Below are 27,781 nucleotides of genomic sequence, written 5' to 3' on the forward strand. Positions count from 1 at the left end.
GCATAGTGCTCTGCACACAGAACCACCAGGAGGAAACAGCGCTAAAGTACCATGCTCAGAGTCCTGCTCTCTACAGCAGTGAAAACCAAAACCACGGAGTTATCCACCCTCAAGGTTATCCAGCTGTGAAAAGAATGGCGGGGCACAGTGGCTCATGCCCGTAATCCCAGCACTTTGGGAGGCCAAGGCGGGGAGGACTGATCAAGGCCAGGAGGACCGGCCTGGGAAACAGCAAGTGCCCCCCCCGTCCCCCTGCCCCCAATCTCTACAAAAAATGATAAAATTAGCCGAATGGGGTGGCAGGCGCCCATAGTCCCAGCTACTGGGGAGGCTGAGGTAGGATTATCGCTTGAGCCCAGGGGTCGGAGGCTGCGGTGAGGCATGATCACATGACTGCATTCCAGCCCGGGCGACAGAGACCCTGTCTCTATAAAAATATTTAGAAAAGTGACAAGGACAAATACACACAGTGAAAGGATGTGGGGGTGGGGGCAGCTCATCTCCAAAAATGGCCACCAAAGGGTCAGGTCTCCCGCAGCCACACCCTCGTGTGGTTCCTGCCCATGTCGGTGGGGGCCTTATGACTTGCTCTAACCTAGAGAATGCAGTGCAAGCAAAGCTGGGCCAGTTCTCAGCCCAAGCCTTAGAGCCTGGCAGCTTCTGCTTTTGCCTATGGGAACCGAGTCATCAAGGGACCTGTGGCCCTTGCTGTAGAGGCCCCGTGAAGGAGAGGCCCAAGGCTTCGGGGAACAGGCCAGCTGTCCGGGCATCTCCCAAACCCCAGCCTCACGTGCTCTAATCCAGCCAAGCCTCCAGAGACTGCAGTGGGAGCGGTGGACACAGAACCACCCAGCTGAGCCCTGACAACCCCCAGGGTCAGGAGATACGAACAGAAATAGCCTAAAAGCCACCAGACTGGACAGGGCTGGGATGGTTACAGTAGCAGATAACCTGAAGAGCAGGCTTCCTTCTCTCAACCTATGAAATATGCAAGAGAAGACAAATGTTACCAGTGGTTCCTTTCCCGCTTTATTTTTTAGCTGCTTTTTGGGTTTTACACAATGAACATGTATTACTTGTAGAAGAAAACAATGTGATCCTTTATGAAAAAATCCATTTCAGCTTTAGTTTTTTTGAAAAAAAAAAAAAAAAAGCTGTTGTGGGCAGATGAACATCGAAGACCTGGGCACACCTCTAGCCCTCCCTCTTCCACTGAAGGCCATTGCCTGTTGCTAGAAAGTTCCTTCCCAGGTATGCAGCTTTCAGTTTCCACTTCAGAGGCCGCAGCGTCTGGGGAATGGACTGCCCCCACACTAAAGGGAGTCAAATCTCTTTAATTCCCCACTCCTCAGTAAGACGAAGTCCCTTCTTTAGGCCACTGATGGAAAACCTGGAACCCCCTTTGGATGGCGGCACGGCGTCCTCAGCCTTGACACAGCAGCTGGGGTTTGGGCTGTCCACGCGCTCCCCCACCCTAGTGTCCCCACAGCTCTGGCCATGGGCTGTCTCTGCCACTAAACATCAGGGCTCGGTCAGAAGATGAAATCCCAAGGGGACAGAGGTCAGCAGAGGAAGCTCAAAGAGAAAGGTGCTGTTTGCTTAGCCAGAAAACGGCTGCCCGGCGTTCACCGCTGAACTATGACCCTGTGGGGGTGAACCACCCCCGAGAGGAATCAGGCCCCGGCGATGCAAGGGTGCCAACAGGAGGGACAGGAGGAGCACGTACAGGTAAACTGTGAATACTGTGTCCAATTCCACAAATTAACATTTTAGACTTTCTTGAAGCTACTGATGAAAGCGTCACGCTTCAGTCTAACAGTTAAACATCATCTAATTCTGATTAGTAATGAAGAGGTGGCAGACACTCTACAGTCAGCTCTCACAGGGAAGAAAGCACAGCACTGACAGAAGGGACCTTGAAAAATAAAATCAAGGACGGCTTTTATTGATGTGTCCATCGAGCCACCCACAATTTGGAAGGCATGATGATGTGAATACAGTAATCATCACCAAAGCAAATTAAAATACAAAGGTTATCTGCAACAGCTTTGCAGTGACATGATGCCTTTATCAATGAAGGAAACTGGCCGCCCGTCATGGCGGCTCACTTCAGGGTCTTCACGAAATCTTCCCCCTTCTTGATGGAGGCCTTCAGCTCAGGAATGGCATCCGAGATCATCTTCTCCTCAAAAGAGGAGACTTGGCCAATGCCCAGGTTCTTCTCGATGCCCTTTTTCTGAGGGACAGAGGGAGATGGGAACATGTTAAAATGAAGTTTCCAGGAAAGCACTTGTTACAGAAACCCCGACCTGTCGCTTCATCAGCCCTACCGAGGAGTCTGTCTACACTTGCGGGTTCTGGGTGCCTTGCTGGGGGCACCTTGCTGACCGGGTGGGTGGGACTGAGCTGCGGTCGGGAGTGTGAGGCTCAGAGTCAGAGGGTGCCAGGCAGGGGTCCCAGCACTGTCATTGCCTAGAAAAGTACCCTGGATAATGACCTTCCAAATGTGTTTCCTTAGCTATAAAACAAGCACCATCTACCTCGGTGCACACGAGGACAGTGCGACAAGCACCCAGACGCCAGGCACTCAATCATCAGGAACACTTCACCGTATTCTCCCCAACAGAGCCTGTTTCTGGGTTCTTGCCTCTCCCCCCAAGGTTGGTAAAGGACTGAAAACATTGTCACAGTCACCTGAATCAGGTGTCACTAAGTAGGTAAATGTCTGACACTGGCAAAAACAACAGGTGTCTCTGCCACCGTCTCACCTCCAGAAACTGAGCAGTTTGGCAACCGCCTCAGTCCTCACCTCAACTCAATCCCCTCCTACTGCCTCCCCTGGCTCGAGGGCCTGTGAGAGCTGGGTGCGTCTCACCTGCAGGCCCCGCCACACCCACACCTGCACCGACACGGGGACAGAACTACACTGTCGAGTGCCTGTCTCTCACCAAGGCCTGCGACCACAGCTGAAGGATCTTTCCGCATTGGAGCATCTCTGAGAAAGGCCCTGGGGTGGCCCAAAGAGTCATGATACCTTCTGGTCACATGATGAAGGCAACCACACATCTGCCTGATTTCTGCCCACAGGTGAGAAATGGAAACTCGGCTTGAGGGCGTATGAGTGAGACCTAAGGGTTTCTGTTTGCTGAAGACTCAGGCTGTCTGGACAGGGCACACTCTGGAAGAGGAATTGGGCCTAGCAGCCCCCGCAGTCAGAACAAGACTAACAAGGAGCAACAGGGAGGTGTTCAGGCAGGGTGGGGAGGCCTCCCTGGGCTGCCTGGAGATGGAGTGTCTCATCAGTCAACATTCCTGTAGCTGCTGGGCACCCGCCGTCAAACTGCAGGGAAGGAGACCCACTTGCTGGGAGGTTCGCCCTTCACAGTCCATGATCCTCCCAGTTCTTCTTTCTTGGGTGTGCGTCCACCCTCGAAAACCCCAGCGCTTGCCAGGCAGGGACATGAGGTTACTGCACAAAGGGCTTGGGAGAGCTCCTGAGGCTTAAGCAGAGGGAATGCTCCTTCTTCCACAGTCAGAAGGACCCATGCCCAGATACGTACCCCAAGCAGCAGTGGTGTGGAGAAGTAGGTACATTCCGTTTCCTGTGACTTAACGAAGGAACATTCCACAACACCTTCCTTTCCATTCATTGCATCCACAAGGGAGAAGACGAAGCGGGCGCCGGCATACGCCATGGAGAGGGTGGCGGAGCCTAGGGGTACACAGGCAGGTCAGCCAGGCTGGCGCCACACCGTGATGCCCAGGTGAGTCGTCCCGCCAGCCAAGAAACCTGCACACCTTCCAGCCTGACAGTCGAGAATTCCAGTCAGCACTCCTAATTTCTTTTTACTTGTACATGAATGGTGTGGAATTGGCTCTGCCATCCTCAAAAATGACTCAACCCCACAAAGCAGGCTGAGCTGCCCTCTCACACAGGGATTTTCCACCAGGCAACTGCAAGTCAACACTGAAAAGGACCGTCCGTGCCCAGGGACAAGCAGCATTTCTCCCCAACCCTCAGCTCTTGCAGGGCCTCCCTGGCACCCAGCCCCGGGGCTGCCTAAGACTCTACCTGCTCCGGCTTTAGCCTTGACCACCTCCGTGCCGGCCTCCTGGATCCGCCCAGTGAGTGCCGTCAGCTGGTCCTGGGGAAAGTCCACCTTGGGGGTGCACTGCAAGCCAAGTGTGGGGTCAGTGAGTGGCTTCCGGCCCATGACTCCAGACCCACCGCCTCCTGCTCCCACTACTCCCGACCTCTCCTCTCCCTCCCATCACCAAGGCATGGGAAAGGTTTTCTATAAAGAAGAAAAAGAAAACCTTTATAGAAAAATGACACACTACTCTGGGCACAATGCCTGTGGGGTAGCCCTGCTCCACAAGGAGCAGCAAAAAAATAATAATAAAAAGATTAAAAAAACAAGACAAAGTCAAATCAACTCTGTTGGGAAGTGTGGTGAGTCCCCTACTCATTTGTTTTTTGAGGCCAGGGTCTTGCTCTGTCGCCCAGGCTTGAGTGGTGCAGTGGTGCATCATGGCTCACTGCAGCCTCAACCTCCCAGGCTCAAGCAATCCTCCCGCTTCGGCCTCCCAAATGCTGGGATTACAAGTATGAGCCACTGTGTCCAGCCCTGGACTCATTTTTGAAAAAAGCACCTTGCCCGCTCCAGCCTAACCAGTAACCCAGTGAGGTTCCCAACAGTGGTTCTCCTTGCGTGCTGGAGCCGGGGGGCCCTGAGCAGCTTCCGCTCCAGGACTGACACCACCCTGCAGTAGAGGGGCGGGGCTGCCTACAACAGGAGCCATTCCAAAACCCTGCGCACGGTCAGGTCTTCTCCAGTCTGCCCGGACCGCCTCAGAGCAGGGCCTAGTAAAGCGGTTCCTGACCTTGAAGCCCCTCACAAGGTCACATGCGTGTACCTGAGAGATCAGGGGGATGATGGTCTTCCCGGCATGGCCACCAATGACAGGGACGTTGACTCGAGCTGGATCCAAACCCTGGTGAACAAAGTGTGAAGCTGGATGAGTTAACAAGCTCTTTCAGCATGAAACATGTCACAGCCATCCACAGCCGCAACACTGGAAAAGCCCCGAGAACACAGAGTGGAAGAGTGAGCTGGGAGGAGGCCCTGTCCAGCCCCTGCTGCACTTGCATCTCCTGCCATGGTGCCCCAAAAGGCTGAGCATGAGCGCCAGCAGGTGCCGTGAGAGCTCGCCGCCATCTGGCAAGACCACCACAGGTCCTTCCTTCACAGTGAGCATTTGTGCCCACTGGGGATGGGCACAGGAGGATGCTGCCCCCTGTGGAGGCCCCCTGCCGGGCCTGGCATCCTCTTTCCCAGAGCCGGCTCCACTCCCCAGGCACAAACCCAGACAGACTCCTCTCCACACAGAACAATCCAAGTTCCCTTTTCTTCAGGCCCCACGGAGCAAAATTCAAACCCATTCCACGGCACCCAGGGGTGAGAAGTCTGGCACCTCAAACAGTGATCGGGACAAAAAGAACAAACTGACTCTATGGGTCCAAACACCACAGTTCGAGGCTGCCTCATTTCTTAACCTGGAGGTACCACGCCCCCAAGGATCTGTGAACCAGGTTTTTGTTTTGTTTTGTTAGACAGGTTCTGTTTTTAGACAGGTTCCTTTTAGATAGGTTCTCTATCTCCCAGGCTGGAGTGTAGTGGCACAATCTTGGCTGGCTGCAACCTCGCCTCCTGGACTCAATGATCCTCCCACCTCAGCCTCTGAAGCAGCACACATCTCCACACCCAACTTATGTTTTTTAGATGTTTTGTAGAGATGGGGTGTTGCCATGTTGCCCGGGCTGGTCCTGAACTCCCAGGCTCAAGTCATCCTCCTGCGTTGGCTTCCCAAAGTGCTGGGATTCCAGGCATGCACCACTGCACCCGGCTGAACCACGTATTTCTTAAAATAGACAATAACCTGGTGGGAGTAATGGCAGGGAGGGAACAACCACCTGCCCCAATGGCCATGGTCGCTCAAGAGCCCAGCCCTAGGTTGGGAAATGAGGCTGGCCAGGGAGAGGGAGGATCAGTCTCACGCATGGGCAAAGCAGGATCAGCTTCATGGAGCTGGGGACCAAAGACCTGAGAGGTTTAGCATGGCTGTGTGTAAGCACACAGGTGCAGGCACTGTGTGGTCACCAGGGACACGGGGCTGAAGGGACACAGCCCTGCTTTCCAGAGGCCTGTCCTCGAATACAAGACTCCTAGAAATGGATGTTCCAGTGGTGCGTGCTAAGACAGGGGACAGGGCAGCTCTGCAGCAAAAGGGAATGTGGCATTGGCCTGGGAGGTCCTGGAGTCATGTTGAAAGGGAATATGGCAGGTGAGAGGATGAGGGAGGAACCAGCCATTGGAAGTTTTAGGATTGATATGCATTCTTGATACGATATAGGAAATTTCCAGAAGGTCAGGCAGCCGGGGGTAATGACAGTCCACTTCACTGTTGGAGGCGGGGGCCAGGGGATGTCACAAGGGCCAAGGTACCCTGTCCCCAACTCTTAACAGTGAAGCTTCAAGGCTGAGACAGGCCTGCCTAACAGGACTTTCTGTGAGGACAGAGGCGCCATGTGTGGCCACGGAGCATCTTAAATGTGGTTTGTGTGGAAGAGGGATACAATTTTAATGTTATTTAACCATAAATAGCCACATGTAGCTAGTGGCAGCTGTGGTGCAGGGCAGGACTAGGGCCTGGGGTATGCCCAGCCCTGAGAGCCCACGAGAATGAACTCTGTTGCCTCCAGGACACCAGGGGCTGTGCCTCTGGAGGTGGGAGGTGGTACCCTGCCTGGTGTGTCCCCTTCCAGACTGTGGCAATCCCAAGGGAACTCTGTACATACCTGTGTTCACCTGCTCACTCAGTCTTTTTTTCTTTTTTTTTAAGAGACAGGGTTTTGCTCTGTCACCCAGGCCGGAGTGCAGTGGTGCAATCACAGCTCACTGCAGTCTCAAGTGGCCCTCCCACCTCAGCCTCCCAAAGTGCTGGGATGACAGGCATAAGCCACCGTGCTCGGCTTAAACTGTCTCTCGGATTCAAGTCTCTCTCCCATTCCATGGAACTCCAAGGCCTGGGGCCATGCCTTTCGAACCTCTCTGACCCCCACACCTGTAACAGAGCCCCAGCACCAGGCCCTCAGGAACATGCTGCCGTGTCTGCACCTCTAACTCCTCAGAAGCAGATGTGCCTGGCACTTAGGAGTAAAATGGAGGCCGAGGGTGCTATGTGTGCACTTCCCACCACGCCGCGTGCATAACCTCAAATCTGCCATCAGAATGAAAAGGGCTGAAGCTCAAGAGGAATCCTTTTTGGGATTTCCAAAGAAAGTGGTTCTGCAGGCTCCACAATGGAAGCGAGTCGAAAGCAGGCTGTGCAAGGCACTGAGGACTCCAGGCCTGGCACTGGCATCAAATCAAGCTGACCTCAAGCCACATCCAGTAGCTCAGTCTCAGTCCAGCAGCCCAAGGGGCCAGGCACCTGGCCAGGCCAGGACTCTCCAGGGTAAGGTACCACAGGCAACCCAAAAAAGTCAGTGACAGGGACCAGGGCCAACAACAATTCTGATACTTTGGGACTTCCGCCACTTTCCTCAGTTCTTCATGTTTGTTCATTTTCCCACCCTTTACCTGGTGGCCAGCAGATAAATCCTCTTAGGACCAGTTTTCAGCTACAAAGGGGAGAAAGGGGAGGACTGGGGGAGCCCCGTCCAAGTCTAGCCACTGAGAAGCCCAGAGAAGGTTGTGAACCCACAGTGCTCTTGGCGAGAAGGAAGACAGCGAGAGCCGGGAGACAGACGCTGGCCAGAGTTGACGCCGGCTGGGGCCAGGTGCCTGCACCCCACAGGAAACACGGGGACTGCTTCCACCAAGAGAGTGAACTCTCAACACACTGAAAACCCCCACGTGACATGTGACCTGGGCAGGCCCTGGTGTCTTCCATGCCCACAAATGAGCACGGGTGGCGGGAGAAGTTCAGAAAGGTCACCTGAGCAACACTCACGCTGCTCTTACCTTCAGCTCTGCAACAAAGGTGTTGGCTCTGACGATGTCCAGGGTCGTCACGCCGAAGATCTTGCTGGGGTTGTATACTCCGTGCTTCTTGAAAACTTCTGCTGTGATGGGGATGGTGGAGTTAACCTAGGACATCCAAGAGACAGGCGTGGCTTGCCCTGGGTTCCAAGAGCAGGGCCAAGCCACAGAAGGAAAAGGGCTTTTCGTCAGACCTTCCCAAAGGTCTAACTAGTCCAAAGACGCCACATTAACCTGCCCTGTCTGATAACTGTGTACTGGCAAGCCACCCGCCACAAAGGACAGGCCACACCACATGAACAAAGAAACCCTTGACTGTAGAGGATGCTTCGTCCGTTGGTGGCCCTTCAGCTATCAGCTGAAATGTGGGATGATGCCTTCAAAGGTCACCTTCCGCGCGGCCGGGACTCACAGCTGCAGGGCCACTCCTGACGGGAGGGCGGCGCACAGTGGCTGTGCGCTCCAAGGAAGCAGGTCCACGGGCAGCTTGTTCCCTCTGTGCTACGACCCTGGCCAGGTCATCCTAACTCCCCGGGACCCAGTTTTTTCTTCTGTAAGCGGGGGAAATGATGACCTCATGAAGTCATTGTAAAGACTAAAAGACTTCATGCAGGGCGAGTGCTGAACACATCACCCGGCACGCCGGAAGATGACCTAACGGCAAGGTTTGTATCAGGCAATGGTTAGCTCACCAACAAAGGGAACAGCAGCTCTCTACTTGTGACCCACCACTCTGAGGAGGGTGAGCTTCTGGGGAAGGCAGGACCCTCAGAGGCCAGGAGCACGAGCTCTGCATGCCTGCTGGCATCCACACCTCTCAGTGACATCACGGTCCCTGCCCCTTCACCTCCATTGATCCTCATCCTCAGACACCAGGACCCAGGCTCCACCGGGAAGGAGCAGTGAGGGGGCTTCTGTTAAACGAGCACAAGGCCCAGCAGGTCAAGCTGGGGAACCACGGCCGCCCTCAGTGAGGGCGTGGGACTCAACACTTCTGAGAGTAAGCAGCTACCTGCAAAATCCTGTGAGTGGGGCCTGGGGGGCTGTGTGTGTCTACGACTGTGAGTGAAGGGACGGGGACGACGGGCCCAGGAATGGAAATCCTGAGGAGAATGCAGACAGTCCCACCTTATCCATGGTTTCACTTTCTGCTGTGTTAATTACCAGCAGTCAACTGAGGTCTGCATTACTACATGGAAAATTTCAGAAATAAGTAACTCATGGGTTTTAAACCGGCTGGGCACAGTGGCTCATGCCTGTAATCCCCACACCCTGGGAGGCCAAGGCAAGAGGATCACCTGAGGCTGGGAGTTTGAGACCAGCCTGGCCAACATGGCGAAACCCCATCTCTACTAAAAATACAAAAATTAGCTGGGCATCGTGGTGTGCACCTGTAATCCCAGCTACTCAGGAGGCTGAAGCAGGAGAATCGCTTGAACCCGGGAGGCAGAGGTTGCAGTGAGCCAAGGTCGCGCCACTGCACTCCGACCTGGGTGACAGAGCCAAAAAAAAAAAAAAAAACACACCAAAAACAAACAAAAAAACTGCATGCCATTTTGAGTAGCAGGATGAACTCTGGCACCATCCCGCCCAGGACAGGGGTCAACACTTTGCCCAGCATACTCATGCGTATACACCACCTGTCCCTGAGTCACTTAGGAGCCATCTTGGTAATCGGAGCAGCTGTTGAGAGATCACAATTCTTGTGTTCCAGTTGCCTTATTTTACTTTATAACGGCCCCAAAGCGCAAGAGTAGTGATGCTGGCGATTTGGAGAAACCAGAGAAATCATTAAGTACTTCCCTTAAGCGAGAAGGCAAAAGTTCCTGACTAAAAGGAAAGAAATCACTTTTATTATAGTCTCTTGTAATGATTGTTTTACCATTAGTTGTTGTTGTTAATCTCTTACTGTGCCTAGTTTATGAATTAACTTATCATAGGTGCGTATGCCTAGGAAAACACATGGTATATACAGGGCTCAGTACTCGCCAGTTTCAGGCAGCTGCTGGGCTCTTGGAACACACTACACTGCCCCAGATAAGTAGGAGCTACTGTGTCAAAAAGGGAATCAACAGGCCACCACAATCATGGCTGAAAGGAGCCTTGAGAATGGACTTCTCTTCAGTGAGGAAACTAAAGCAGAGAGAGATGGGATCTGCCCAAAGCTCGCGGCTGTGACAACGCTCCCAACGCTCATTCAGTTCATGCTGGAAGGGGTCCTTAGGAAACGCACGGACGGGCCTCTGCTTAGTGCACCCGACCTCTCCATCTCAGCCCCTTCATCTGTGTACCCCCCGACCCCCGCAGCACATCAGCAGCCTCTGCTGCAAATCATGAGCCTTCCACGCACTGTCAGCGCCTAAGCGCCTGCCACAGCTGCAAGGGCCAGGCGCTGCCACACTCACCGGATTGGCAATGATGCAGATCATGGCTTCTGGGCAGTGCTGGGCACAGGCAGCGGCCAGGGTGGCCACAATTGTGGCATTGGTGTTAAACAGGTCATCCCGGGTCATGCCTGGAAATGATCCAATATGAGATGTTAACAGAGAACACCACAAATTTCCAGACAGGCAGAATGTGCTGAGCATCAGCTGTTACAGGAAATTTAGCCACTCAAGGTCCCCATTTCAAGTCAGTCTCTCTTGCAGGGTAAATGATCCAGCACGATGAGCGCCAGAAGCGAGGTCTGTGTGGGTGGAGCAGGGGAGGACAACATCTGAGAAGGACCATCAAGGTTTAATAAGAACCCCCAAGGTAGTGTGGGGCTAAGGAGAGGGAACGGCGTCTGTGCACAGAGGCACAGGGAAATGGCAAGATGACTTTGATCCTAGGCCAAGAAAGAGATGTGACCTTTACCCCACAGGCAACGGGAGCTGGTGGCATTTTTCCTACGAAAAAGCAACCAGATTAAACCCATTTTTAATAGAAAATGGGTTTAATCCCCACATCTTCAAGTGGGGAGGTACCAGACAAGGCTTTCAAACACAAACCTGGTTTTCTGGGGACACCGGCCGGAATAACTACCACATCACAACCTTTTAGGCAGTCAGGCAGCTGTTCAGGTCCGAGGTAGCCTAGAACAAACACCCCAAAAGAGAAATGTCACCACTTCTGATTCAGACAGGCCTGGAAAGTTCAGCCCTGGCCTTAATGCCAACTAATGGCCTCGAGAAAGGCTAGAAGTCCCACCTGTAACATGACTTCCTTCTGTTAACGAATACTGCCCTGCGAGATGACAATCCCTGTGGCAGGAACTGTCCCCTTCTACCCTGCTTTCCCCAGCCTCTCCTTGCCCAGGCACCAGCTAGAATGGGTCAAGCCCTCCAGGTTTCCACAAAAGCGAACTGAGCCACTGCTTGTCTTCATCCTACTCGTGAGCACTGTAAGTCACTCTTGGCCTCCAGTCAGAATGAGGAGCTGCTCATTCCCCACCACCATCCTGATGAAAACTCTTTTTTTTTTTTTGAGAAGGAGTCTTGCTCTGTCACCCAGGCTGGAGTGCACTGGTACGATCTTGGCTCACTGCAACCTCCACCTCCCGGCTTCAAGTGATTCTCCTGTTTCAGCCTCCCAAGTAGCTGGGAATACAGGCGTGCACCACCACATTTGGTTAATTTTTGTATTTTTAGTAGAGAAGGGGTTTCACCAGGTTGGCCAGGCTGGTTTTGAACTCCTGAACTCAAGTGATCCACCCACTTTGGCCTCCCAAAGTACTGGGATTACAGGTGTGAACCACTGTGTTGGCCCAAACTCCTTGATCAGAAGGCAATGAAGGCCAGGAAAGGAAACGTCCTGTGCTGACAGACTCTAAATATTACTATTTCATTTACTCCTATCATCTGAAGGAAAAAGTATGTTTTCAAAGATTTCAGGGAAATTTGCTAAAATATCCAAAATCTGCTTTGATCTTGACTTTTTCCTTAATGCAGGAGCCTTCTTAACCCAAATATACAGCCCAAAAGAAAATGGGCAACCCGTTCAAAGAACTCTGGAAGGTGCATGAACATAAAATTTGCCAGGCAGCCTCCCCAGTTGGTTACACCAACTTAAGACTCATGTAGGCCGGGCGCAGTGGCTCAAGCCTGTAATCCCAGCACTTTGGGAGGCCGAGACGGGCGGATCACAAGGTCTGGAGATCGAGACCACCCTGGCTAATACGGTGAAACCCCGTCTCTACTAAAGAATACAAAAAACTAGCCGGGCGACGAGGCAGGCGCCTGTAGTCCCAGCTACTCGGGAGGCTGAGGCAGGAGAATGGCGTAAACCCGGGAGGCGGAGCTTACAGTGAGCTGAGATCCGGCCACTGCACTCCAGCCTGGGCGACAGAGCCAGACTCCGTCTCAAAAAAAAAAAAAAAAGAAAATGGGCAACCCATTCAAAGAACTCTGGAAGGTGCATGAACATAAAATTTGCCAGGCAGCCTCCCCAGTTGGTTACACCAACTTAAGACTCATGTAGGCCGGGCGCGGTGGCTCAAGACTATAATCCCAGCACTTTGGGAGGCCGAGACGGGTGGATCATGAGGTCAGGAGATCGAGACCATCCTGGCTAATACAGTAAAACCCCGTCTCTACTAAAAAAAAAAAATACAAAAAACTAGCCGGGCAAGGTGGCAGGCGCCTGTAGTCCCAGCTACTCGGGAGGCTGAGGCAGGAGAATGGCGTGAACCCGGGAGGCGGAGCTTGCAGTGAGCTGAGATCCAGCCACTGCATTCCAGCCTGGGGGACAGAGCGAGACTCCGTCTCAAAAAAAAAAAAAAAGTATAAAAAAAAAAAAAGACTCATGTAAATGCCATCAGACATGGTATCCTCATATGCTGTTGGAGGGGAAAGAAATCAGTAGAACCTTTCTGGAAAGCAATTTGAAACTTTATAGTAAATGCTTTGAAATACTCATACCTACTAATTCTGTGTTTAGAACTCTAAGAGTCAAACAAGATATAAAGATAAAGATACGTACTGTAACTTATATTAATATATTTATATTTACAGAAGCAAACAGGAAACAGTCAATGGTCAACAGTAGAGCTATCATAAATGGTAAAATACAGCTTTAAAAATAATTTTGGCCGGGCGCGGTGGCTCAAGTCTGTAATCCCAGCACTTTGGGAGGCCGAGGCGGGCGGATCACGAGGTCAGGAGATCGAGACCATCCTGGCTAACACTGTGAAACCCCGTCTCTACTAAAAAATACAAAAAACTAGCCGGCGAGGTGGCGGGCGCCTGTAGTCCCAGCTACTTGGAGGCTGAGGCAGGAGAATGGCGTGAACCCGGAGGCGGAGCTTGCAGTGAGCTGAGATCCGGCCACTGCACTCCAGCCTGGGCGACAGAGCGAGACTCCGTCTCAAAAAAAAAAAAAAAAAAACAATAATAATAATAATTTTATTGGCTGGGCGTGGTGGCTCAAGCCTGTAATCCCAGCACTTTGGGAGGCCGAGACGGGTGGATCACGAGGTCAGGAGATCGAGACCATCCTGGCTAATACGGTGAAACCCCGTCTCTACTAAAAAATACAAAAAGCTAGCCGGGCGAGGTGGCGGGTGTCTGTAGTCCCAGCTACTCGGGAGGCTGAGGCAGGAGAATGGCGTAAACCCGGGAGGCGGAGCTTGCAGTGAGCTGAGATCCGGCCACTGCACTCCAGCCCGGGCAACAGAGCAAGACTCCGTCTCAAAAAAAAAAAAAATAAAATAATTTTATCAAGAACTTGGGCTGGGCACAGTTGCTCATGCCTGTAATTCCAGCACTTTGGGAGGCCGAGGTGGGTGGATCACTTGAGGTCAGGAGTTCTAGACCAGTCTGGCCAACATGGTGAAACCCCATCTCTACTAAAAACACAAAAAGTAGCCGGGCATAGTGGCACGTGCCTGTGGTCCCAGCTACGCGGGAGGCTGAGGTAGGAGAATCACTTGAACCCAGGATGAGGAGGTTGCAGTAAGCCAAGATTGTGCCACTGTATTCCATCCGGGAGACAGAGCAAGATACTCTGTCTCAAAAAAAAAAAAAAAAAAAGAATTTGGTGATATGCAAAAATGTTGATATATTGTGAAGGTTAAATAAACAGCATATATAAATTATATATATTTATGGATGATATTATTTTTGAGACAGGGTCTCACTCTCTCATCTAGGCTGAAGTGCAGTGGTGCAGTCGGGGCTCACTGTAGCCTCAACCTCCTGGGCTCAAATAATCCTCCCACCTTAGCCTCCCAAGTAGCTGGGACGACAGGTGCGCACTATCACACCCAGCTAGTTGTTGTACTTTTTGTTGAGATAGGGGTCTCGCCCTGTTGCCTGGACTGGTCTTGAACTCCTGGACTCAAGCAATCCTCCCGACTTGGCCTCCCAAAGTGCTGGGATTACAGGCATGAGCCGCTGCACTGAGTCCAGTGAATCATTTCCCGACAACATTTACTGAATATCCGACACTGCCTTCCATGGACGGGCAGGTTTCCCAAAGAGGCCGTGCTTTTTGAGAAGCTGGCAAGACAACACTGGGGTGGGGGGGGGAAGGCAGCCCGCAGCTGGGACCACCACTTTACAGTCCCCAAATTCTCATCACAGGTTGCCGACACTTCCCTCTTCCCCATCTTCACACAACTTTTCAAATTAGAAAAAGTAGAAAACGGGATGATTAGGGTACCTCACATTTCTAAAAGACACTGCTATTTCAATGTTTATAGATCCAAGTCCAACAGGGTGTAATCACTTGTAAAAGTTAAATTTAAAACACAGAAACCCCAGGTCTCTAAACACTTAGTTTCATCTAAGAATCTTACTGAAAACTCAGATCCTGGCCTACTGGGGACAGGAGGCAAGTCTCCAGGGTCAAGCGCCCAGTACCTTTCACGACGGCTTTGGTCTCGATGTGGCTCAGATCTGCAGCCACCCCGGGTGTGTGCGCAATATCATAGAGGGTCAGGCGGCTCACCAAGGGGCTGTTCTTCAGGAGAAGTGAAAGCGGCTGCCCGATGCCTCCAGAGGCCCCTAGCACGGCTACTTTAGCATTGTTCTAAAAAGAGGCACAGAGAAAGGACTCTTAGGACGAAATGAGCATGAAAAGGATTCACATGGTATCCTGTAAAAATACTGCACTCGGCCTCTTTTTACTGCAGTTGCCAAAGCCAGATACAATCATTGTATTTGTATCGGTCTCATTCTGGAGAATTCAGGACCTTCATTCCAAAGGTCCACTTTCGGGCCAGGCGCGGTGGCTCACGCCTGTAATCCCAGCACTTTGGGAGGCCGAGACAGGTGGATCACGAGGTCAGCGGATCGAGACTATCCTGGCTAACACGGTGAAACCCCATCTCTACTAAAAATACAAAAATTAGCCGGGCGTGGTGGCAGGCACCTGTAGTCCCAGCTACATAGGAGGCTGAGGCAGGAGAATGGCGTGAACCCGGGAAGCGGAGCTTGCAGTGAGTGGAGATCGCACCACTGCACTCCAGCCTGGGCGACAGAGCAAGACTCCGTCTCAAAAAAAAAAAAACACAAAAAACAAAGGTCCACTTTCAAATGGGGAGAATTTATGTCTGTAGAGGCTGTGATAATCGGGGCACTTCAAAATCCTCTTGAAAGATGAGGAACAAGCTGGACTCCATCAGGCAGCTGGACTGGTAATAGCAGCCTTACCTCCAACCTGCAGCTTTACAAACTATGAACACACTGAGTGCCTAGCAACAGGCCTCCCAGTAAATGAGGCTGCAGGAAGATCCCTGCTGGCTCTGGAGGAGACAGGTGATGAGATGCATTAGGGGCAGAGAGAACACTGTCATAGAAGCCCCTTGTGCAAGAGGGCAGACAAGGGTGTGGCGATCAACTTCCTGCAGGGGTGGGGAATCGGAAGGTTCATCCAGGCACCAAACTTGTGGCTGGAGCCTCAGGCAGGATGAGTAGCTGCCTAACAAGAGGGGGAAGGGGTTACGTACATGGGGAAAGGCTCCAACCCTTCTAGGTGAGTCAGATCTGTCATCTTGGGCTCCAGTATCTCATACCGTTTCTCCAGCCTAGGTGTGTATCAGAGCCACCTGCTGAGCTAATGAAGCCCACCCAGGACTAGGCTCCTGGAAGCAGGATGGGGCTTAGGCCTTGGCATTTTTGCCATTTTTCCCAGATGATTTTGATATCAAACAGTTTGAGAATCACTGTTTCATACCAGGCTAATCAGAAGAACAGGCAGCAAAGTAGCAGCTGGCCCTGGGCATTTCAGCTTGGAAGAGTTAGGAAAGTGATGGGGTGAAAGTGACCCGGCCCCACATCTGGCAATCGCTCCTGTGAGCCCCGCAATTGGCAATCACTCCCGTTATTCAAAGGCACTCTTACCCTCTATGTCTCACTCAAGGTCTGACCAAAATTCCAGCCACCCCCAGGGAGCTTGTTTCTGATCTAAAATAACAAATGAGAAGCAGAGCCGATTCCTGGCAGGCAGGCAGCTGCCGGTGGGGGAAGAGGCAAACCAAGTGGCAGACACGGGAACTCCCGGCACCATGTGTGGTCATCTGGGGTCTGACAGCATCACTGCACAGTCTCCTACAGTAGCTGAGGCCAGCTAATAACAGGCTTTGGTTATCAGAAACCAAAACCAAACAAACCAAAATCCGAACCAATAGGCTTACACAGTGCGTTTCTGCTCCGGAAATTAAACTGTGGAAGCGCACACAACCCACATTTGAATTTCTGAGTTTCAAGCTGGTGCTTTAAAGGTGAACCCCTGGCTGCCTGGAAACTTGAACCTGTCAGACCTGCTCAGAACCTGAGGTCGGGCAGCCCCATCCACTTCTGGATCTTCAACTCTCACTCCCACATCTTGTGTGAGTCTTAGGGACTCCCAAATCCCAGCTCTGCATTCCCAGCTCTGTTAGGCACTCCATGGGTTCCACAAACTCATTTGTCCATTGATCCTGCCCCCCTACCTCCATCCCTGGTCCCAAATGGCACTTGTGTTCACTAAACGTAAACTTTTAGAACCATCTTCTGCCGCCTCCTTCTTATCAGAGACATCAAATCAGGACATGCAGAACTTGGCAGCTCAACCACCCTCCCGACCCACTCCTCCTCTTCATTCTATTCCATTATCTAACTGAGGTACTCAGCGACACCTCCAAAGCACCGTTCCCCAAAATCAAAGTTATAATCATTTCACTCTCGTGCTCAAATATCTAGCTGGCATGGTGGTGTGCACCTGTAGTCCCAGCTACTCAGAAGGCTGAGGTGGGAGGATCACTTGAGCCCAGGAGCTGAGGCTACCATGAGCCATGCTGGTGCCATTGCACTCCAGCCTGGGCAACAGAGCAGGATTCCATCTCTTTAAAAAATATCTTCTGGGCTGGCTCACACCTGTAATCCCAGAACTTTGGGAGGCTGAGGTGAGTGGATCACCTGAGGTCAGGAGTTCGAGACCAGCCTGGCCAACACGGCAAAATCCCATCTCTACTAAAAATACAAAAATTAGCTGGGCATGGTGGTGCACGCCTGTAATCCCAGCTACTCAGGAGGCTGAGACGGGAGAATTGCTTGAACCCAGGAGGCGGAGGTTGCAGTCAGTGGAGATTGTGCCACTGCACTCCAGCCTGGGCGACAGAGCAAGACTCCCCCTCAAAAAAAAAAAAAAATCTTCCAAAGCTTTCATGCCTCCAACATTCAGCCAGGGCAGTGGTTTCACAGCGGAGTGCCCAAGACAATCCCACCAGGGTGGAGGATGAAGATGCTGCAATGAGCATTTTTTTTTTTTTTTGAGATGGAGTCTCGCTCCGTCGCCCAGGCTGGAGTGCAGTGGAGTCATCTTGGCTCACTGCAAGCTCTGCCTCCCGGGTTCACACCATTCTCCTGCCTCAGCTGCCCGAGTAGCTGGGACTACAGGTGCCCGCCACCGTGCCCGGCTAATTTTTTGTATTTTTAGTAGAGACGGGGTTGCACCGTGTTAGCCAAGATGGTCTCGATCTCCTGAACTTGTGATCCGCCCACCTCGGCCTCCCAAAGTGCTGGGATTACAGGCGTGAGCCACTGCGCCTGGCCGTATCTTTTCTTTTTGAGATAGGGTCTCCCTCTGTCGCCCGGGCTGGAGTGCAGTGGTGCGATCTTGGCTCAGTGCAACCTCTGCCTTTTTGGTTCAAGCCATCCTCCCCACCTTAGCTGTAGCTGGGGCTAGAGGTGTGCACCACCATGCCCGGCTAATTTTTGTTTTTTTGTTTATAGAAATGAAGTTTTGCCACATTGCCCAGATTGGTCTCACACTTCTGAGCTCAAGTTATCCTCCCACCACAGTCTCCAAAGTGCAGGGATTGCAGGTGTGAGCCACCAAGCCCGGCCTGTCTCTATCTTTATCTAACAAAGAATTAATCTCTACCAAGAAATGGACTGACCTGCGCCCTCACTAGGGCACTTAAATGGATCAGTCCCACGTGTACATAAGGTGTAAGGTGAACACAACATGGGGGAGGGAGGGGAAGAGGACTGTTTCACTGGTTTGCTTTCACTGTGTCAAGGTGATGTCACTGTTTGTATATTACAGGACGTCATCAGCTTAAGTTAGTATTTACAAAACCACGATCCTTAAGTAGTGTAATCTTTACCATGCTTTGCAATGAGATGAAAATCTTTGGTGGTCCGGAGGTTAGATCATGATCTCCTTGTCAAAGAGCTGTCTTCCAGACCCGCTGACCTTTGCTGGGTGGCAGAGTGGCTACCAACAGCACACTGCTTGGCAACTGTGTTGAAAACGGACATACAGTAACACCGTCTTTATCTGTAAGTTTTTTTTTTTTTTTTTGAGGCGGAGTCTTGCTCTGTCGCCCAGGCTGGAGTGCAGTGGCCGGATCTCAGCTCACTGCAAGCTCCGCCTCTTGGGTTCCCGCCATTCTCAGGCCTCAGCCTCCCAAGTAGCTGGGACTACAGGCTCCTGCCACCTCACCCGGCTAGTTTTTTTTTGTATTTTTAGTAGAGACGGGGTTTCACTGTGTTCGCCAGGATGGTCTCGATCACCTGACCTTGTGATCCGCCCGTCTCGGCCTCCCAAAGTGCTGGGATTACAGGCTTGAGCCACCGCGCCCGGCCCAATATCTGTAAGTTTTAACACCTTATAATGTGTTATGTTTGTTTTAAAATTTTGACTTGAGTTTATAATGTATATATTAGTACATATATGTATCAGTAAATATATTGGAGCTATGTGCTTTCTACATTTTTACTGTTAAAGATACAGGATCCAGCTGGGTGCAGTGGGTCACACCTGTAATCCCAGCACTTTGGGAGGCTGAGGCAGGCGGATCACCTGAGGTTGGGAGTTTGAGACCAGTGTGACCAACATGGAGAAACCCTGTCTCTACTAAAAATACAAAATTAGCCAGGCGTGGTAGTGCATGCCTGTAATCCCAGCTACTCGGGAGACTGAGGCAGGAGAACGGCTTGAACCCAGGAAGCGGAGGTGAGCCGAGATCGCACCACTGCACTCCAGCCTGGGCAACAACAGCAGAACTCCGTCTCAAAAAAAAAAAACAACCAAAAAAAACAAGATCCAAAGTCTGGAGACCACTGCAACATGGGCTCAAGTCCATCTTTCTGCTTTCATCAGCTGCCCTCTCAACAACGTCGCTTGTATGACCAACAGGCATTTTAAATTGAACATATCTAAAACTCAGCTCCCGGCTGGGCGCGGTGGCTCACACCTGTAATCCCAGCACTTTGGGAGGCCGAGGTGAGTGGATCACTTGAGGTTAGGAGTTTGAGACCAACCTGGCCAACACGGTGAAACCCCATCTCTACTAAAAATACAAAAAAAATTAGTTGGGCATGGTGGCAGCACCTGTAATCCGAGCTATGGGGAGCCTGAGGTGAGAGAATCACTTGAGCTCAGGAAGCAGAGACTGCAGTGAGCCGAGATCACATCACTGGGTGACAGAGTGAGACTCTGTCTCAATCAATCAATCAATCAATCAATCAATAAAACTGAGCTCCTGATATCTCCCCCCTGCCTAAACCCACTCTCTTCTGTAAGTCTTGCCTATCTATTTCAGCCCAACTCCAAGGCCCAAAACCTTGGCGTCATCCATGACCCCTTATCCAATCACACATCTGCAAACCCTTCTGGTACCAGAATGCAACCATTTCTTTTTTTTTTTTTTTTTGAGACGGAGTCTCACTCTGTCGCCCAGGCTGGAGTGCAGTGGCCAGATCTCAGCTCACTGCAAGCTCCGCCTCCCGGGTTTACGTCATTCTCCTGCTTCAGCCTCGTCATTCTCCTGCTTCAGCCTCCAGAGTAGCTGGGACTACAGGCGCCCGCCACCTCGCCCGGCTAGTTTTTTTTTTTTGTACTTTTTAGTAGACACGGGGTTTCACCGCATTAGGCAGGATGGTCTCGATCTCCTGACCTCGTGATCCGCCCGTCTCGGCCTCCCAAAGTGCTGGAATTACAGGCTTGAGCCACCGTGCCCGGCCGCAACCGTTTCTTACCATCTGCACCTAGATGATCACAATGAACTCCTAATTCACCTTTTTCTCGCTTCTAAGACTATCTTGTTAATTGGAAGGAAGAGCAAGTCATTACACAGCTGAAAACCCTCAAATGGCTACCCTATTTCTTAGAAAAAACGAAAATTTTACAAGGCCTGTTCTGTTACCTCCACTGCTTTCTCTGAACTACCCTAGCCTCTTCTCAAACCTTAGAGGCATGCCCCATGCTTCTCCAAGGGCTCTCAGCTATGTCCTGAGACGTATCCAGTACCTGGAATACTCTTTCCATATGATGTGATCTCTGCTTCCTTCGGACTTTTACTCAAACATCTCATTCTGGGTGAGGCCTACACTGGCTGATGTAAAATTGCTACCCTTGGTTGGGAGTGGTGGCCCATGCCTGTAATCCCAGCACTTTGGGAGGCCAAGGAGGAGACCAGCCTGGCCAGAGGCAGGAGAATCACTTGAGCCCAGGAGTTAGTTGCAGTGAGCCGAGATGGTACCCACTGCACTCCAGCCTAGAAGACAGAGTAAGACTCTGTCGGGACCATCCTGGCCAACATGGTGAAACCCCATCTCTACTAAAAATACAAAAATTAGCTGCGTGTGGTGCGCCTGTAGTCCCAACTACTCGGGAGGCTGAGGTAGCAGAATCGCTTGAACCTGGGAGGCAGAGGTTACAGTGAGCCGAGATCATGCCACTGCATTCCAGTCTGGCAACAGAGAGACTTTGCCTCAAAAAATAAATAAATAAATAAATAAATAAAATTGGTACCCTCTTCCCTAACACAAGCACCCTACAATCCCCATTTTTCCTGTATGTTCATCACTATTTTCAGATACCTTATAGTGGGGCAATAAGTGAAGTATCTAGTAATTGCCATGAGAGCAGGGACGTCTGTGTTTTGTTCACCGATGTAGTTCCAGTACCTAGCTTAATAAATATGTCGCATATCTGAAGGTCCTACCAAAACTCAACCTCTCCGGGACATCATTCTTCCCTGTCCTACCTTTGGTCGGCTGCCCCTTCCCCACACCTCATCGCCTCCTGTTCTCTCACTCACTTATTCCCTAAGACCTTCATCGCCTCCACCTGTCCTAAGTTTACTCGTTTCTGTCCCATCTCAAGTACCACTTCTCACTTAATTTGGTATCCCCTGCAGCACCCAGCATAGTTGTTGGCAAGCACAGGAACTTAATGGACTTATCTGTATACAGCTGGGCCCCCACTTTACCGCAACTCAAAAGAATTTGGTACATTCAACTTACGATGGGGTTGCGTGTGGGAAGCCAATGCGAGCTGAAAATATACAAAGTTAAACTTGCCTTTTGACTTAGGATATTATCAACTTGCGATGGGTACGGGAAGCAGCCATCAACCCAGGGGCATTTGTATTTATTTTTCAAATGAACTGGATGTACAGGAAACCGGAGGACAGAACTTCAATGATAAATTTGGATTCCCCTTTAAAATTATCTCCCTCCTGGGTGTCGTAATTAAAAGGCAATGCGGGCACCTCCCGGGTTCTCAAACTTAGGTTTAATTAGATTCACTTGGTAAAAATGCGGAAACCCTGGTCTTATGCTTCTTCAGTGAGCCCAGGCCTGTTTTTTATTAGCTTTCCGGTGATTCTGACACACAGCAGAGTTTAAGAACCACCGTTCTAGAAGATGGCTAAAAATAGCCTAGGCTTAAGTGGTCGCTGGCCAAGTCAAGCACTGTGTTAAGACACCTGGCGGCAGGCTCAGCCCGCCCACAGCAGGAGAGATCCTCCAAAAAGGTTAAGAGGAAGCCGTCTTCAGGTCAGAAGAGGTGAATTCTAATCCTCTGGCCAAATGACTGTGTAACCCTGGCCCAGTTCTCTAGCCTCGGTTTGTCCATACTATGGAGTCAGAAATTATACGATTTCTTTTATTCACGCACAACTCACACGGATGCTGCAAGAAGGAGATTAGCTATATCAAAGCAATGGAAAACTGCAGAAAAAAACGTAAGTTTACTTTCAGATCCAGAGCCCCGGTTTCCTAACCTTGAAGGCGTGCAGGCCGAGAGCAGGTCCTCTGGGGAATCTGGGAGACCTGGGGGGAGCCCTGCCAAATAAATGAACCGGCCCTGGAGCGGGACTACCTCGCCCCCTTCTCCCCGGCTTTCTCCCTCGCATCTCCAGGCCAGTGTCAGGGCCTGCCCCGGGCGCCACAATCTCCAGCCAGTGCCGGGCAGCCCTGCGGTCCAGGCTGGCCTGGAGAGGGTCAGAGCTGCTCGCGAACCGGGGACGCACTTGGCCCGGGCCGGGGGGTGTGCTCCGCCTGCAAGCCGCCCCTCGTCGGGCCTACCTGGGCCGAGGTGCTGAAGCTGCGGCGGAAAGCAGCGCTGGCAGGCCGGGCGAGGGCGGAAAGCATGGCTGGAGCGGGAGGGGCGCCGACGGGCAGACACAGGAGCTGCTGACAGGCAAGTGACTCCAACGACCTCCACACACCGCAGCGCTCCCGGCTCTGCTCCGTGGGGCCTCGCGAGAGTGACCGGACTTCCGGTCGCGCTCGCCTCCGGGATCTCGTGAGATCACGGCCACTTCCGGGAGTCGAAAAGGAACGCTCAGGGACTCCCCTGGCAACCCTGGTGTTTGGCTGGGTCATAGCGTGGCCGGTGGGGGACCTGTGGTCGGAGTGGGAGGGACAGTCCGCACCCAAGAGGTAGAAGAGGACGGGCTTTAGGCTGGAAGCGCCTTAGAGGACCCATTTTTCCAGGTGGGGTCCCAGGCAGAGAGGCTCGGACAGGGAGCCTGGCCAGAGTCGCGCAGCACGGGAGGTGGAGTGAGTCCCAGACCCGAGCCCCTGTCCTCACCCAAACTCATCCCTCCCGCCCCTGGAGACCAGCGGGGGCTCTGAGCTCCGGAAAGGCACGGGCTGGGGAGGCTGAGAGTCCTTGGGCGGGGTGGGAGGAAGGGGCCATCTCCTCAGATCCGGGCCGTCGTCTCCCAAGTTGCTGAGACCCTTGGGTTCAAGTTTACAAAGCTTTAGTGACGCCACTGCTGATAATGGCGACCTCCAGCCCTGAGAGCTTTAGAGGACCACTATTCGGTGTTCCGGATGAATAGGTTGTAGGGACAACAGGTTCTGTGGTCATACAGTTCCTACCTTTTCTCGTCTGCCCAGCAGTGCTGTAATGGTCCCACTGTTTCTGCTTTATGAATAAAGATCCTGTAGCTGAGGCCAAGTGGATTTGCTCAGAGTTTACGCAGACAAAGTCGAGTAGAATTCCCTGCTCACAATGAGTTTGTCACTTAAATGTATGAATTTACTTATTTTTTTGAGACGGAGTCTCGCTCTGTAGCCCCGGCTGGAGTACAGTGGCGCGAACTCGGCTCATTGCAGCCTCCTCCTCCCGGGCTCAAGCGATTCTCTTGCCTCACCCTCCTGAATAGCCGGGACTACAGGCGTGTGCCATCACGCCCGGCTAATTTTTATATTTTTAGTAGAGACTGGGTTTCATCATATTAGGCTGCTCTCGAACTCCTTACCTCAGGTGATCCGCCCGCCTGTGCCTCCCAAAGTGCTGGGATTACAGGCGTGAGCCACCGCGCCCCGCGTAAATCTGTAAATTAGGAGCTTCATTTTTCCCCTCCTGTTTTCTGGGCATACAGAGATTTCTCAGACACAGTCCTTGCCCTGAAAAAGTTTCACAGTGGAGCCGATAGATGTGCCACAAGTTGCCACCCTGATAGAGGAATGTGTAAATCCAGGGGGGACCAATGACTAAGGCAGCCTGGGGACAGTGGTTGGTAAAACAGGAGTGGCAATAACAGCAGAAGTGCTAAAGAAGGTATCAGTACGGCCAGGCGTGGTGGCTCAAGCCTGTAATCCGAGCACTCTGGGAGGCCGAGGCGGGCGGATCACCTTAGGTCGGGAGTTGGAGACCAGCCTGACTAACATTGAGAAACCCAGTCTCTCTACTAAAAATACAAAAAATTAGCCGGGTGTCGTGGTGTACGACTGTAATTCCAGTTACTCGGGAGGCTGAGGCAGGAGAATCGCTTGAACCTGGGAGGCGGAGGCCAAGATTGCACCAATGCACTCCAGCCTGGGCAACAAGAGCAAAACTCTGTCTTTGGGAAAAAAAAAAAAAGTATAAATACAAGAGAGTTCACGGCGACTGCTGTACTCTCCTTCCTCTCTTCCACTTCTTTATTGAACTGTTAAGATATGCCAGCCTGGCTGGGGGCAGTGGCTTATGCCTATAATCCCAACATAGCAAGACCCAATCTCTATATTTCATTTTTAAAAGAAAAAAAATTTTCAAAAAAGATATGCCAGCCCAATTTGGGAGCTGAGTATTCTACTGTGAACAGGATCTACATATTATTTGCCTTTAGGGAGCTCAGAGTCTAGTGGGAGAGACAAGTAAATTGCAAGCAGCACAAATGAACAACAATAGAAGTGTGAAGTGTTGCAGGGACGCAGAGGAGGTATGTGTAACCCAGGATTGGGATGGGGGTGGGCGCTGTGTGAGAGAGGACCTTCCAAAGCTGAGATGTGGCCAGATACGGTGGGTCACGCCTGTAATCCTAGCACTTTGGGAGGCCGAGGCGGGAGGATTGCTTGGGGCCAGAAGTGTGAGACTAACCTGGGCAACATAGTGAGACCCCCCATCTCTCTCTATATATATGTATATATGATAGAGATTTTTTTTATGTTTATTTTTTTGAGACAGTCTTTGTCATCCAGGCTGGAGTGCAGTGGCACAATCTCTGCTCACTGCAACCTCTGCCTCCCAGGTTCAAGCAGTTCTCCTGCCTTATTCTCCTGAGTAGCTGGGATTAGCGCGCCACCACACCTGGCTAATTTTTTTTTCCTTTTTGTGGAGAACGGGGTCTCGCTATATTACCCAGGCAGGTCTCGAACTCCTGGGCTCAAGCTATCCTCCCGTCTCAGCCTCCCTGAGAGCTGGGATTACAGGCATGAGCCACCGCGCCCGGCCACTAATTTTTTGTATTTTTAGTACAGACAGGGTTTCACCATGTTGGTCAGACTGGTCTCGAACTCCTGACCTCGTGATTCACCCGTTTCAGCCTCCCAAAGTGCTGGGATTACAGGCATGAGCCACCGTGCCCGGCCTTCTGTATATTTTTAAAATTAAAAAACAGAAACACCGCCAGGCAAGGTGGCTCATGCCTGTAATCCCAGCACTTTGGGAGGCTGAAGTGGATTACTTGAGGCCAGGAGTTCGAGACTAGCCTGGCCAAAAATAGTGAAACCCTGTCTCTACTAAAAATACAAAAATTAGCCCAGCATGGTGGTGCACACCTGTAGCCCCAACTACTCTGGAGGCTGAGGCAGGAGAATCGCTTGAACCCCGGAGGTGAAGGTTGCATTGAGCCGAGATCACCCCACTGCACTCCAGCTTGGGCGACAGAGAAAGACTGTCTCAAAAAAAAAAAAAAAAAAAAAAAGCCAGGTGCGGTGACTCACGCCTGTAATCCCAGCACTTTGGGAGGCCGAGGCGGGTGAATCACCTGAGGTCAGGAGTTTGAGACCTGTCTGGCCAACATGGTGAAACCCCATCTCTACTAAAAATACAAAAAGTAACTGGGCATGGTGGCATGTACCTGTAGTCCCAGCTACTTTGGAAGATGGAGGCAGGAGAATTGCTTGAACTGGGAGGTGGAGGTTGCTGTGAGCTGAGATTGTGCCATTGCACTGCAGCCTGGGTGACGAGCGAAATTCTGTCTCAAAAGCGCACACGCACAAAGCAGATAAGCTGAGACATGCTGGAAGAATAGAGTAGGTGTTTTTCAATGGAACTTTTAACTCCAGAGGAGGGAGAGAGCCTTTGCCTGGGAATCGGAATTGTCAAAGGAGGGGCACTGGGACCTGGGTGTTTAACAACGCGAAATGTTTAGACAGGAAAGGAGGAGAAAAAAGGCCAAATAAAAACCTGGAGGGGGAAAAAATAAGCATAGGCCAGTATTCAGGGGACAGTAAATAGATCATTTATTTTGGAATGGGGACATTAGGACAAGCAGTGTCCCTTATCACTGACTGCATACTCTGATAATTATTTACTCCTCTGTAAATTAGAACTAAGAGCACCTCGGAGCCTGGTACTCTTTCATCTCTGTGCCTTTTTTTTGTCCAGCGTGTGACTGGGCTGAGAGTGGACCTCAGTGAATTTGAGGAGAGTTGAATGGTTTTAGTTACAGCTGGAAACAGCAGGTTGGGAAAAACTAGATTGTGCTGGTCCTATGAATGTTAGCTGAAAAGTTTGTATTTCATTTTTTGGGAAGCAAGTGTTTATCAAAGTTTATTTGTTTTTTTTTTCCTGAGATGGAGCCTCACTCTGTTGCCCAGGCTGGAGTGCAGTGGCGTAATTTTGGCTCACTGCAACCTCCGCCTCTGGGTTCATGCGATTCTCCTGCCTCAGCCTCCTGAGTAGTGGGGATTACAGGCATGCACCACCACACCTGGCTAGCTTTTCTATTTTTAGCAGAGACAGGGATTTGTCATGTTGGCCAGGCTGGTCTCGAACTCCTGACCTCAAGTGATCTGCCCGTATCTGCCTCCCAAAGTGCTGGAATTACAAGCATGAGCCACTGTGCCTGGCCAATCAGAGGCTTTTGTGACGCGGCCAGAACCAGGTTTGAGGAAGATTTGACTGATCTTGCATGCTAAGGATTCTCGGGGGGGGGGGAATGGAGGGCGGGGAGATTGTTTAGAAATCTATTTTATGGATGACAAAGGTCTGAATTACGGTAGTGGCCATAGAAATGGAGCGGGTGGGGCCAGTGTGGGAGAAGTGTCATGGGAAGAATGGGTGAGAGTCATGCTCATCTGGGTTTGAGGAATGAATGAAAGGGGTGTGGAAAGTACATAAAGAGGGAAGTCGGGTTACACCAAAGACCTCCATTTTAGATGGGCTTAATTGGGAGTGATGCTGAGTTGTCCGTCAGTCGTCTGGGCCAGGCTCATGCCTGTAATCCCAGCACTTTGTTTTTTTTTTTTTTTTTTTTTTTGAGACGGAGTCTCGCTCTGTCGCCCAGGCTGGAGTGCAGTGGCCGGATCTCAGCTCACCGCAAGCTCCGCCTCCCGGGTTTACGCCATTCTCCTGCCTCAGCCTCCCGAGTAGCTGGGACTACAGGCGCCCGCCTCGTCGCCCGGCTAGTTTTTTGTATTTTTTTAGTAGAGACGGGGTTTCACCATGTTAGCCAGGATGGTCTCGATCTCCTGACCTCGTGATCCGCCCGTCTCGGCCTCCCAAAGTGCTGGGATTACAGTCTTGAGCCACCGCGCCCGGCC

At 51.5% G+C, this 27,781-nt stretch overlaps 2 protein-coding genes and 1 long non-coding RNA gene across 20 annotated transcripts in view; 1 reads left to right on the plus strand and 2 right to left on the minus strand.

The window, feature by feature from the left end:
• Nucleotides 1–1,008: 1,008 nt before the first annotated feature.
• On the minus strand, nt 1,009–23,023 carry MDH2 (malate dehydrogenase 2). Of its 2 annotated transcripts, XM_033192659.1 has the most exons (9): nt 22,826–23,023; nt 14,885–15,053; nt 11,036–11,119; nt 10,451–10,560; nt 8,028–8,153; nt 4,918–4,995; nt 4,073–4,172; nt 3,561–3,712; nt 1,010–2,236 (listed from the first exon to the last, which is right to left on the minus strand). In XM_033192659.1, the coding sequence occupies exons 1-9, from the start codon at nt 22,889–22,891 to the stop codon at nt 2,105–2,107; spliced, it is 1,017 nt and encodes a 338-aa protein (XP_033048550.1). In that variant the 5' UTR covers nt 22,892–23,023; the 3' UTR covers nt 1,010–2,104. The 2 variants fall into 2 exon arrangements, with proteins under 2 accessions (XP_033048552.1, XP_033048550.1); XM_033192661.1 differs by lacking the exon at nt 14,885–15,053 and having other exon boundaries at nt 1,009–2,236; nt 22,826–22,969.
• LOC117072479 lies at nt 22,014–22,814 on the minus strand. The gene is made up of 2 exons (XR_004432810.1): nt 22,522–22,814; nt 22,014–22,429 (listed from the first exon to the last, which is right to left on the minus strand). It is a non-coding gene; the product is annotated as an uncharacterized LOC117072479 (long non-coding RNA).
• The window catches only part of STYXL1 (serine/threonine/tyrosine interacting like 1), a 58,610-nt gene continuing 53,178 nt past the window's right edge, over nt 22,350–27,781 (plus strand). For 4 of the 17 annotated variants that reach the window (XM_033192664.1, XM_033192669.1, XM_033192674.1 and 1 more), the window contains exon 1: nt 23,057–23,236. The gene's annotated coding sequence lies outside the window, so the exon portion shown is untranslated. Of the gene's footprint in view, nt 22,483–23,056; nt 23,237–27,781 lie in introns of those variants that run through there. The other 13 variants (XM_033192672.1, XM_033192675.1, XM_033192679.1 and 10 more) reach the window with 7 other exon arrangements.

The sequence above is a fragment of the Trachypithecus francoisi genome, unplaced genomic scaffold (assembly GCF_009764315.1).
Source record: "Trachypithecus francoisi isolate TF-2019V2 unplaced genomic scaffold, Tfra_2.0 Lachesis_group4, whole genome shotgun sequence".
Lineage (NCBI taxonomy): Eukaryota > Metazoa > Chordata > Mammalia > Primates > Cercopithecidae > Trachypithecus > Trachypithecus francoisi.

Excerpts from the sequence above, each read along its gene's own strand:
- MDH2 (XM_033192659.1), bottom strand. The coding sequence starts at position 22,891 with ATGCTTTCCGCCCTCGCCCGGCCTGCCAGCGCTGCTTTCCGCCGCAGC. Across the intron at positions 4,996-8,027 it reads CCTTTGTTGCAGAGCTGAAG|GGTTTGGATCCAGCTCGAGT; the intron begins GTAAGAGCAGCG and ends TTTGTTCACCAG. Across the intron at positions 4,173-4,917 it reads TCATCCCCCTGATCTCTCAG|TGCACCCCCAAGGTGGACTT; the intron begins GTACACGCATGT and ends CTTGGCTTGCAG.